This window comes from Eublepharis macularius, chromosome 2, assembly GCF_028583425.1.
Source record: "Eublepharis macularius isolate TG4126 chromosome 2, MPM_Emac_v1.0, whole genome shotgun sequence".
Taxonomy (NCBI): Eukaryota; Metazoa; Chordata; class Lepidosauria; order Squamata; family Eublepharidae; genus Eublepharis; species Eublepharis macularius.
In genome coordinates, this window is record NC_072791.1 from 70,947,942 (window position 1) to 70,960,841 (window position 12,900).

At 43.6% G+C, this 12,900-nt stretch overlaps 1 protein-coding gene across 3 annotated transcripts in view; it reads left to right on the forward strand.

Moving 5' to 3' along the window:
* Positions 1-12,900, forward strand: part of DPF3 (double PHD fingers 3) — a 260,427-nt gene that overhangs the window by 201,366 nt on the left and 46,161 nt on the right. For all 3 annotated transcript variants that reach the window (XR_008596562.1, XR_008596563.1, XM_054972252.1), the window contains exon 7: positions 7,307-7,444. Coding sequence is in view for 1 of the 3 variants with exons in the window: in XM_054972252.1 (XP_054828227.1) it covers positions 7,307-7,444 (138 nt within the window). In the remaining 2 variants the exon portion in view is untranslated. The remainder of the gene's footprint in view (positions 1-7,306; positions 7,445-12,900) is intronic.

Consider the following 12,900-nt stretch of genomic DNA (forward strand, 5'->3'; position numbering starts at 1 on the left):
ATTGCTAAGACTCCAAGGTAGCTGTGTCAGATATCCATGGTTAGAATAAAATTTAGTTAAAAATGACAGAGACCAGACTGAAACTCAAAGACCTGTAGGAACCTCCATTATCAAGGCTCAGAAGTAAGGAAGACTGAGTGAATAAATCTGTGTAATTGTGAATAACTGAGATCATATATGAAAACAGATGTGAGCTCACACTATAACTGGTTTGAATTTCTTCCTGAAGGTGACTTCTCCTCTGTGGAAAACTACAGTTGTTGAAACTTTCATATACATTCCAGAATGTAGGTCATGAACACAAGAAGACTGAACCAATCTGGTGTAGATCAACATATTTCATTGGAAGTGGTTAATCTATGCAACACACTGGAGCCACCTATTGATGCCCATTTGGCCTTGTTTCATTTTCCTGAAACTATACCTTAATTATTTTTTCCAGTTTTGACAACATACTACTTCTATATTTCTTAACATCTTCTCTGTTCTCATCAAGGTTTTCTGTAATGATTGTGACCAGCAATTGCTTAGTGAATTTTCCCCCCTACAGGGCTTCCCTCTCCTGTTATTGCTTTGCTCTGTTTAATCCTCGTGCTACTTCAGTTTCACTATTTATAGGAAACTCTGGGCAAGAAGCCACATTGATTAATACAGTATATTTCTCTAAATCAATGATGATCAACTGACATCCTGTGAACACCATTCAGTCCTCCCTGAAATTTTGGTACTTGCTCGCTGACAATTCACCCTGGAAGCTTCTTTATCATCAGACTGGGGCTCTGAGTTGTCAGATCAAAAGCCGCATGTAAAATACTGCTTTTAACTTGAAGGGAAGACTTAATTAAGTTATAGTAGGCCTTTGGGGCTTTTGTGATGGTGCTGAGGCCTCTGGGGTGTTTTTTTCTAGGCACACAGCCTTTCCATCCCTCAGACTGCCCCTTACTATTGTTAATCAGCTCCTACAGTGGTTCCTTCTGAGCCCTGTCTGTCACCTGTAGCAATAAACTGTTTGCCACCCTTGTCTTTTGTCATTTCTGCGTGGAGATCTAGAGTTAGGTATAGTTTCAAATTGACCATCTTCCTTATTTAGTCCTTCCTTATTTAGTCTTCCTTATTTAGTCTTCCTCTTGTTTTTTCAAGTGAAAAGGCATTTGCTATAGCCTGAAAACGCCTGGAGGTGATAACGGAGTGGGTGGATAAACTAAAACTCGGTCCAGATGAGTGATGTGCTGATAGCTAATAGGGCTAATCAAGGATCGAAGTACTCAGTCAGCCTATTTTGAATGGGCTTGCACTTCCTGTAAAACAGTAGATTTGCATCTTGGAGTGCCTATCAGATCTGTATCTTCAAATGTCTCAGTTCTTCTCTGTTGTGTGCCATTACTTTTAGACAGCTTCATATGGCTTAACAGCTGCATCCCTTCTTTGAGAGCCATGCCATTTGGGAAGGTTATCCATGCTCAGATACATCTAAGTGAAATTTAGTGCAAAGTGGGGACAGGCTATGAAGATCACTTTTGGAAACTGCCGGCAGAAAGTGGTGGAGGAAGCAATTTGATCCAATTCTCTTGCCTTACTGCAGCCTCCTATATGTGGTACATTTTGTTTGTAAATGGCTTCTGGTTGTCAGACAGGATTTTTTGAACAAACAGCAGGCTGCTAAGAGAAGGGAAAGCTAGGGAAATCCCCTGTGCCAGTTCCACAAATTTTTCAGATGAACATGATCCTATATGTTTATGATAAAGAATGTGGGATATAATTTTCTCAAATAAATACTGTTTTAGATTGGACAATTTTGAATTCCTTATTATTTTGGGTCTTACTTTTGTGTTCAAATTACTGTTTTTAGTTATAAATCTTCTCCTAGAGCTTCTCTGTTGCAGAATTAATGTATACTTTGTTCTTCTTTTCCTAGTAGTGACTAATAAGAATAATTGGTTACTGTGCTCTCAATAGTGTCCCTTTCTACTTTGCAAGAAATTGATGTATGTTGTCATGGCTCTCCTTTGATTAAGTCTCTAGTAGGGGTGTGTAAGGCCTGCCTGTTTTGTTAAACCTGATTCAGTTTTAACTGAATCAGGAAACCATTTCGGCATTCAGAGAATACCGAAACAGCAAGCCGATTCGGTATTCGTGTTTCAGCTTGATTCGGCCATTGTTTTCAATGAGAAAACCTCCCGGCTTTCCGGGAGTCTGGGGGGCATTTTCTGTCCAAATCACACCAAACTTGGTGGAGACCTTCTCCTAACTCTCCTCTAACTACCCCCCAAGTTTCAGAAAGATTGGACTTTGGGGGGCCATGTTATGCCCCCCAAACAAGGTGCCCCCATCCTCCTACACTCTCCATGGTTCTCTATGGGGAAAAGCAAGTCATCTTTCTAGGTGGCTTGGGGTGGCATTTTGCAAGCAAAATGCACCCAACTTTCAGGGGACTTGCTCCCACCTGTCCTCCCACCCTCCACCAAGTTTCAGGCAGATTACACTTTGGGGGGCCCTTTTACGGCCTCTCAAAGAAGGTGCCCCTATCCACCTCCACTCCACTATTCCCTATGGGGGAAATAAGAGAGGCTTGTCTGGCTAGGGGTGGCATTTTGCATGCAAAATGCCCCCAAAATTCAGAAGACCTCCTCCTACCTGTCCTCCCTCCCTCCACCAAGGCTCAAGCAGATCTCACTTTGGGGCCATTTTATGGCCTCCCAAAGATGCTGCTCTTAGCCCCCCTTTCTCCATTATTTCCTATGGGGGAAATAAGAAAGGCTTGTCTGGCTAGGGGTGGCATTTTGCATGCAAAATGCCCCCACCCTTCAGGGACCCATCTCCTACCTGTCCTCCCACCCTCAACCAAGCCCCAAGCTGATCCCACTTTGGGGGGCCATTTTATGCCCCCCCAAAGGTGGTTCTCCTGCCACACCACTTTGTCTTTCTACTGTGGGAAAGACTTCCACACTGTAGAAACACATGGGATTGGGGTGGCCGATGGCCACAGCCACAGTCCACCTGCACCCAAACTACCAAATACCACACACACCCTCCCCAAAACCTAACCTCCCCTGTCCTGTGGCCAGCCACTTTCTATTGATTCCTGTTATGGGAAAATCTCCCACAGCAGGAACCCACAGAATGTGGCATCTATGGCCACAGGCACAGTCCCCCTTTTAAATCCACCCCCCACAGCCCCACAGTGACCCAAAGACACCCTCCCCAACATTACCACACCGGCCACTACCCCAGGAGCAGGCTGGCCAGCCGTCCCCCATTGTTCCCTGTGATGGGAACTTTTAAACTCTCTTTCCCAGGGCAATTATGCACAGCCCAGGGGTGCCACAATGGTGGGAACACTGTGAGTGCGAGCTTGTCCCTGTGAAAGAGCACCTGAACCACAGACACCCTCCCCCAAATTCCCCCACCACCTACAGAGATGGCTGGCCAGCCAGCCCCATTGTTCCCTATGATGGGAACCAACTGCACAACAAAGAATAAAACACAAGCACACACTGAATAAAGTTTTTTAAAAAATATTTTCTCACTTTCAAAGTACAAGAAGGCAAAGCATTGTGACACATTACACCAGCAATCCCCCACACAGAAAAATAACACAACTCACTTAACATCAGAGAATCACAAAAACACAATTCCTGTCAAAAACACTTTATTTCTTGAACAGCTTTAGGTTGCACAGCAGGGGGGCACACCAAAGGGCATGCCAGCAGCATCTTACAAAAAAAATAACACAACTCACTTCACATTAAAGAATCACCCAAAACAAATTGCTGTCAAAAACACTATTTCTTTAACTGCTTTAGGTTACACAGTAGGAGGGCACAACAGGGCATGAAAGCAGTCTACTACACAAAACAACACAACTCACATCACCGTTTTTGACAGCAATTGTGTTTGGGTGATTCTCTGATGTGCAGTGAGTTGTATTATTTTTGTGTAGCTGGCCAGCCATCTCTGTAGGTGGTGGGGGAATTTGGGGGAGGGTGTCTGTGGTTCAGGTGCTCTTTCACAGGGACAAGCTCGCACTCAGGAGTGTGCCCACCATTGTGGCACCCCTGGGCTGTGCATAATTGCCCTGGGAAAGAGAGTTTAAAAGTTCCCATCACAGGGAACAATGGGGGACAGCTGGCCAGCCTGCTCCTGGGGTAGTGGCCGGTGTGGGAATGTTGGGGAGGGTGTCTTTGGGTCACTGTGGGGCTGTGGGAGGGTGGATTTAAGAGAGGGACTGTACCTGTGGCCATAGATGCCAATTTCCATGGGTTCCTGCTGTGGGAGATTTTCCCATAACAGGAATCAATAGAAAGTGGCTGGCCACAGGACAGGGGAGGTTAGGTTTTGGGGAGGGTGTGTGTTGTATTTGGCAGTTTGGGTGCAGGTGGACTGTGGCTGTGGCCATCGGCTGCCCCAATCCCATGTGTTTCTACAGTGTGGAAGTCTTCCCCACAGTAGAAAGACAAAGTGGTGTGGCAGGAGAACCACCTTTAGGGGGGCATAAAATGGCCCCCCAAAGTGAGATCAGCTTGGGGCTTGGTAGAGGGTGGGAGAACAGGTGGGAGATGGGCCCCTGAAGTTTGGGGGCATTTTGCATGCAAAATGCCACCCCTAGCCAGACAAGCCTCTCTTATTTCCCCCATAGGAAATAATGGAGAAAGGGGGGGGCTAAGAGCAGCATCTTTGGGAGGCCATAAAATGGCCCCCCAAAGTGAGATCTGCTTGAGCCTTGGTGGAGGGAGGGAGGACAGGTAGGAGGAGGTCTTCTGAATTTTGGGGGCATTTTGCATGCAAAATGCCACCCCTAGCCAGACAAGCCTCTCTTATTTCCCCCATAGGGAATAGTGGAGTGGTGGTGGATAGGGGCACCTTCTTTGGGAGGCCATAAAATCCTCCCCCAAAGTGTAATCTGCCTGAAACTTGGTGGAGGGTGGGAGGACAGGTGGGAGCAAGTCCCCTGAAAGTTGGGTGCATTTTGCTTGCAAAATGCCACCCCAAGCCACCTAGAAAGATGACTTGCTTTTCCCCATAGAGAACCATGGAGAGTGTAGGAGGATGGGGGCACCTTGTTTGGGGGGGCATAACATGGCCCCCCAAAGTCCAATCTTTCTGAAACTTGGGGGGTAGTTAGAGGAGAGTTAGGAGAAGGTCTCCACCAAGTTTGGTGTGATTTGGACAGAAAATGCCCCCCAGACTCCCGGAAACCCTGGAGAAGGTTTTCTCATTGAAAACAATGGCCGAATCGTTTCGGCAATCTCTGTTTCAGTATTACCGAAATTTTACGGTATTCAGAAAAAGTTTTGGTAATACTGAAAAAAAATGAAACGGCCCTGATTCGGTATTTTTAACCTACCAGAATACCGAATTGCACACCCCTAGTCTCTAGTTTCCCCTGTGCTCTCTTTATTTAGTGAAACAATGCCAAAATCTTTTTTTAAAAATGGAATTTAGCAGACTAGCTGTTGTAATTGATGGGGCCCTTACTCCTGAAACTCAGAACATACGTAGATGGTTGGGGTTTTTTTGCAGTAGTTATGTGTCAGAGCAAACTAATAGCAAACTACTCTTAAGTGGGATAGTATGTATGCCATATATGTTTTCTAAATATGTCTAGGTGGTACTTTGATCATTGCCTATTTTCGTCCATGCAAATTTATTCATTCCTTATATGTTTCTAGGCAAGCTAATTGTAATCCATCGTTTCCTTTTAATGTTCCATTGTTCTTTCTTAACTCAGTCATTATCAAGTATTTCTTAAATCTCTTGTTAGTAATGTGTATATTTCTTTTAGAAATGTTTGCTGATTCTCAGGTTGTTGAATTGTGTTTTTAGATATCTTTTCCAAAGATTCTTTTGATTTTTCAGAATAGATCCTGCACAGTACATTCTCTGTTAACCTCATTGTTTCAGTGCTAAGATTCAGGCCAACAGCTCAGAACCCTTCCCCTCCTGCACCTTTTAAGGTTCCAAAACAGCTGCAGGTATGTGTGGGGCCCCCACAAATGTTTTGACACTTTAAAAGGTATGGGTAGAGAGAGCTCCATGCCACGGGCCTGATCAGGATTGGCCCCATAGACTAAAAAAAAAAAAGCATTTTAAAATGGTGATGGCAAACTCGTGTTGACCATGAGTTCGCCATCACATTTAGTTTGTATCTATATATCTTAACATACAAGTGTTCAATTGTGTGTCAAGGAAGCCTTATAGGGGTGAAGTTGCCAAGAGTTTGTGCTATTCATTGTGCTATTCATTGCGCTATTCCAGACAAACCATTTAACTTTTCTCTGGGCTTTAGTCTCCTTATTGGAAAATTAGATAATGTTAAAAATTGTAGCTTACTATCTCATACCCAGAAACTAGCTTCTAACGTAAGAATATGTAATAGTAATGTAAATGAATGAAACGAATCAGCTTCAAGAGGCCATAATTTTCCAGGAATTTTCTCATTAACATGAGAAATGAGATTGGTTATCACAGCAGTAAGCCTGCCTTAACAGAGCAGCATCTAGGTTTAAATTGGGGTACCTTGGGGCCAATTCTCAGGGCCTAATTAAATGTGACACTAATAGATCCATGACTGGATATTCCCAGCATTTTAAAGGCCAGTAGTAGCTGTAAGGCCCAGTTGAATTGAGACTTAAATACAGTGGGAGAAAAAGTTCCTGCATACTTTCACCAACCAAACTGCCCCGTATCACCATTTGTCTTTGGGGGGGGGGGGAATAGGGCAAGGGGGATGTCTGTCGGTTCACAGTGAATAACAACCACTTTGGGGTGGTGTTTATTTTGATTAGGACCTCTGAATGGCTGCTGTTTGACTTCTGAAAACTCTAAGAAACTTCAGTTACGGATTCCCAGCATACATTCTAGTGAAGCTCTCCCTCTGCATTTTGTAAGGCTACTAAAGCACATACACTCATGCTTTTCATTAAATCTGAAGAGAGTGTGTAGGTGAGTGCCTGAGGGAGAGATTTGGCATGTTCTCCTTTAAAATACTCAGAAACAGGGCCCAGTCATTTCCTGGTTCCACTTCTGTTTTAAAAGGATAAGAATGCAATTTTATTTGTGTGTATACTTTTCATACTTGATATACAGTATCAGTATTATGTATGTGGGGATCTGAATCCAAGTACAAAATGTAAATTGAGATTCTGCTCTTACTGTAGGAAAATTTACTTGCTGTCATTGTGAAATAAAAATAACAATTTAGTTGTCCAGCAAAGGAGGCAGCAGTGAGGATATATTTTATACCATTTCATTGTTACTGATCTGTCCTTGTTTGTTTGCTGTTTCTTCATGTTTCCTTTGTTTACAGTTTGCGGCAAACGCTATAAAAACAGACCAGGTTTGAGCTACCATTATGCTCACACTCACCTTGCCAGTGAGGAGGGGGATGATGCTCAGGAGCAGGAGACACGCTCCCCACCTGTCCACAGAAATGAAAATCATAAACGTGAGTAGAATGTGTGCTTTTCCTTCTTTTTCCTCCTCCTTCCATTTTTCCTTTTCTGGAATGCTCCAATCACTCCCCCCTCCCCTTTATCCTTGTATTTCAGTGGTTGCTACAATTACTTTGCTCCTCTGTGAATTATTGGGACCAAAGCTTTTAGTGGAGCTAATCAACTGCAGCTTTCCCAGGTGCTGAGCTCAGCTAGTCGAAAAATTCAGCTCAAACCTCACATTAACTCTGCAGCAGGTCACTTTCCATCACTGCTCTCATGGGGTGAACATGTTGAAGGAAGATGAGGAAAGGAGGGAAGCCCAGTCTTCCCATTGTCAAGCAGTCTCACCGTTAGCCCAGAGAACAACAAAATACACTTTGTCGTTTCCTTCTGCTTTTTCTTTTTGTGTGTGTCATTGTATACAATTCTCTGCACATTACTAGCATCCTTTTGTATCCTAACCTGACATTTGAAACAATGCCTTATGTTTCAAGGGAGAGTACTAGCAAATAGATGACAAGGACCTAGTCTGAATATAAGATCCACCAAGAGAGTAAAGCTCTAATCCTATTTTCTGGCACAAGCATTCTCTGATTGTTTCACGTGCAATCCTAAGCAAAGTTACTTCAGTCTGAGTCCATTGATTTAAATGGGCTTAGACTAGAGTAACTCTGTTTAGGATTGCACTGGCAGAAAATAATTATGTCCTTCTCAGTTTTTAAAGTACAGGTCTAGGAATTCTATTACTGTCCAGAATGAAGATTTTGGAGACACCTAAGTCCCCATCTTTGCTTTAATAAACAGTTTTCCTTTAGAAATATGTTGGTATTGTTTATAAATCATTGTTCAGGCCTTAAATGTGGCAGCTGCCTTGTTGACGCTGTGAGGGCAGAAAGGTGGGGTAAAATCTTGTTAATAAATAAATAATAAAATATGAGGATAGAGGTTTATAAAACTATTTAAGGGGTAGCGAGACTAAAGAGACCCCCCTCCTCAAATACCAGAACTTGAGGGCATCAAGTGAAGTTGATGGGCAGTAGATTCAGGACGGATAGGAGAAAATACTTCTTTGCTCAGTGAGTGATTAAAATTTGGAATTCACTACCAGAGGATATAGTGGCAGCCACAGACATAGAGAGCATTAAAAGGGCATTATACAGATTCATGGAGGTCTATCTGTGGCTAATATCCATGGTTACTAAAGGGAACCTCCACATTCAGTGGCAGGAAACCTCTGAATACCAGTGTAAGGACCAGGGCTTTTTTTGAGCCGGAACGCCCTGGAACAGCGTTCCAGCATCTCTTTAAAATACCCACGTGACTGGTGTCACGTGGGTATTTTTAAAATGGCCTATGGGTGCGCCAGACCAGAGTCAGCAACTTTGTAAGACCATATGGGTATTTTTAAAATGGCCTAAATAGGCCCAAAATGGCCGAAACAGCCCAGATTGGGGCATAAACAGCCATAATCGGACTAGGTCTGGCTGGGGAGTGGCCCGTTCCAGGCTGGTTCAGTCCCAATCCGGTTATGTTGTACATACAAAACCATAGCCACCACCTCAACTAACTTCCCCCAACATACTGGAAACTTGCAGAACTGTTGTCCCCCTCAAAACGTTGTTCCAGGACATTTCAATGAATTTATACAGGGCTGCAAAAGTCTTGTTAAACTGCTTTCACTACAGGTCAAATGTTTCATTTGTCTGTACCTTCAAAGATAGGGGGCTTGTATAATATAGGCATCTCCTCTCAGGTACCCTCTAGCCCCATCAACACACCCCTTTCCCTCCTGTCCCCTTCAGCTCTGGACCAGGCAAGAGCCTTACTAGCTGCCACTACTCTGGTCTGAGAGTTCAACTAAGGAGGAACCAGAGTACCCCCTTCCTTCACCCTTCCATAAAGTGTCTCTTTACTGGTGAAGGCATTGCCCAATGACCAGGGGAGATGTGAGAACCCAGGCAGAGTAAAACAAACTGCTTTATTTAACAAGGTGGGTGTAATGTGCCAGTTCACTCACTCCCCACTGTAAGGCAGATTTTTCCTCCAAAACCAACAAGGTTGTTTGCTGGGGCTGGGAAGCCTCTGGTGGTGTATATCTGGGTGTATCTTAGAATTCATTTTGTTCCACACTTCAAGAACACATATATAACATATATATGTATTTGGTTTATATCACTGCCCAAAATTAAGTAGGAGAAAAGCAAAAACCCACGTCTCCTTTAAAATGAAATGGTTCTAGAGGCTAAGTAAAGTTCAAAAAGAAAACAGCAGGTTTATTCAACAGGCAGAGTTGGTATGTAGATAGGCAGGGAAAGGAAAGCTGAATTTTGTTTAATACTTCATAAGCATTAGGCACAATAGTGTTCTTAAAGCTTAGTTTTAGTAGGTACAGATCTTAGAAATGAGAGGTTGGTAGTTTCAGACTTACTTAAACGAGGTTCCTTCATAGATTTCACTTCGCAGCTTAGGTGTTCTGACTTCAACTCAGCACTCTTTTCTTTTTAATCCAGATTCGGGGTACTCCACAGAGCCAAACTCCCTTTTTCAGAAACTGGGAAGGAATTATTCTTCTATTAAAGACATAACCCTGGTCTCTTGGCTGAAGGGGAGTCTCTTTTTACTACCCATTTCCTTTGCCAATCACATGCTCCCAGTTCAATCTTGTCTGAGTAAAATTAGTGCTGGCTTTCCCAATTTAGTTCATCAACTAAATGCTTTTCATAAACCTTAAGCAGTCCCAGTTAGGACAAACTTTTCTCTTATTTTCCTCACACAGAGCTGACCCCCTCCCCCTCCAGTCAGATTCCAAGCTTTGACTCTCTCCTGACAATCCTGTCAGCTTCAATTTATCTTCTCACTGGCCAGTCACAAAGAGGGGGGAGCATCATGTCAATCATCCTCCCTTCAAGCAGTTGTTTTTTAACCTTTACCTTCCACTCTCTGGATGCAGCATTTGGTAATCCTTGCATTTAAAACCCATTCCATCACATGGGCAATCACCAAACAATTGGGGGGAAATAGAACATCTGTGACACTGAGAGATCTCTGTCTTTTGGTGCTACACCTCTGTAGATGCCAGTCACAGCTGCTGGTGAAACATCAGGAACTACAATGCCAAGACCACGGCTCTACAGCCCGGAAAATCCACAACAACCATCTGTGAGCAACAGTTTTAACAGGGGATGCTTTTCATCAAGCAAGGCAACATTAATACATAAAGGAGCTGGCAAGAAAACAATAAAGTTTCCTAACTCAGCTACCTGACTGGTCCCTATTATACCTGGGCTTTCCTGGGTCCAACCCACCCTCTTGGGGTTTGGAATCCAGTTGGTTCTCCAGTTGGCTGTTTCTTCTCGACCTTGCAGCTCCTGGGAGAAGAACATCTTCTCCCTTCATAGGGGGCTTATATTACTTTTCTCATGGCCCAGCCTCCTTGGTAATGCTTGGTCTTCTTTTTCTCTCCATTTTTCTTAAATTCTATCCTAAAGCTGAGAAGGATCTTGGGAAATGTAGGCCTGCAGGGAAATTGGCAGCCAAGCCTATTGGAAGCTGTATGCATGGCCTCAGACTTTCTTGAGACCTGCAGGTCAGGCTTATGACAGGAGGGCTGAGAACAAAGAATTACACCAGAACTACCAGAAAGAATTTGTTACTTTTCAGTATGTTTTAGCTGGTAATGTAAATGCACAGAAATTAGGGTTCCCAGGTGCTTGCAAACTCCCAGTAGTTTGCCCCATTGCTGCCAGGAGGTTACATGCTCCCCAGTGAGTGCCCACCAGTGGCAAGCAACCTGGGAAAGCATGCGGCAGGCGTGCTCCCAGCAGGACGCAATGACATCACTTCCTAAAGTGACATCATCACGCTTCACGCAGGAGTGCTCCTGTGCTTCTCAGGGGCTGATTTTGGCCCCAAATAGGCCAATTCTAAAAGAACAGGCCCTGTGCAAAGAGCGAGGATGTCACTTCTGGACGCTATCATGTCAGGAACAGGACGTGTGCACACACTTTGCGCGTTAGCAAAGATAATCTCACCAGTGAGTACCGGGGTGTTTCCCACCCCCATCCGGGAGTTATGGTTACCTGGCAACTCTAACAGAAATACACAGAACTCAAACTCTGTAGCAGGGACATTTCAGGCTGTGCTTCGCTATGATTCTTTGTGCATGTTGTAGGCAGTATGACTTTGAAGGAAACTGCTTGTTTTTCATGCTCCATTATTCCTAGATTATATAACAATGTTCAGTTACGTCTTTAACAATTGTTAATCACTTTGAGAATTAGATATTTAAAAGGAAAGCTACGTTTTTTCTTTTCTTTCCAAAGAACTGGGTGCAACTCAGGGTGGGAAGGTAGGTAAATTAATGCAAAAGTCTTTGTAGGTATTCATTGGGGCTAAGAGTATCCAGGAGTCCTTCTGAATGATAGCAATACTCCTAGGATTGCCAGGTGGCAACCAGCAGGAAATTGGGAGGAAAACACTTACCCCATTATTCCTTGTGTTCATGTGCCTCCATGCCCTGCCGCAATGACATCATTTCCATCCTCCCTATATCCCTCTACCTCCCTCACAGGACGATGTCACTTCCAGAAGTGATGTTATTGCTGTGGGGCGTGGAGGTGCACACACCAGTTTGCCCAGGATACTGGCAGTAGTGGATAGTCAACAGGCAACTTCCCTCCTCCTGCCAATCTCCAGTGATTAGCAGGTAGAAGGGCAAACTGCCGGAGTTTGTCCACCACTAACAGGCACCTGGCAACCAAAAATATTCCACTGAGTCATTGGAGGAAGACAGCCCATCATAGGGTATGTTACCACTTCATTGTCCTCAAGTGTTGCAGGACAACTATAATTAGGCTGGCTATCAGGAATTCATTCTCCAAAATTAGGGAGGAAATATGTATTACATATCTACACCTGTTGTAAAATTCTGACAGCTGTCTCTAAAGGCAAATGTAGTTTAAGAGAAGGAGATCTTCCCTGGAGAAGTGATTGGGGAGGGAATGCTTAATTGCTTCCTTCCTGCCCACAATTTTTCCACTCCAACTGTTCTTCAGTCAGTTTTTTCATCTTAAGGTTACAGAAGTGTGTCAGCAATGTAAACTCATGTCTGGAGCCTTCTCTGCTGAAAATTTTCTGCTCACAGAGTATAACTTCCTAGTTGAAGAGGCTGCTGAGATTTTAATACACATATTGGCACATAACATGTTGTTATGGCCTTAGATAGTATACATTTAATTTTACTATAGTTATTGTTACTTAAACAAAATAAAATAGGAATACATTACATGGAATATCATTTTAGTGGGAAATCAGCAAAGTATATCTGATTGGTCATTTACTTACTGGAGAATTTGAAAATCATAGGCTCAGTTTACCAGGAAATTTTCCTGCGCAACTTCTATTGAAATTAATAGGAACAGTGTAGTGTTTTGCCCTGTTTATGAGACCCATATTATACTGCCTCCCT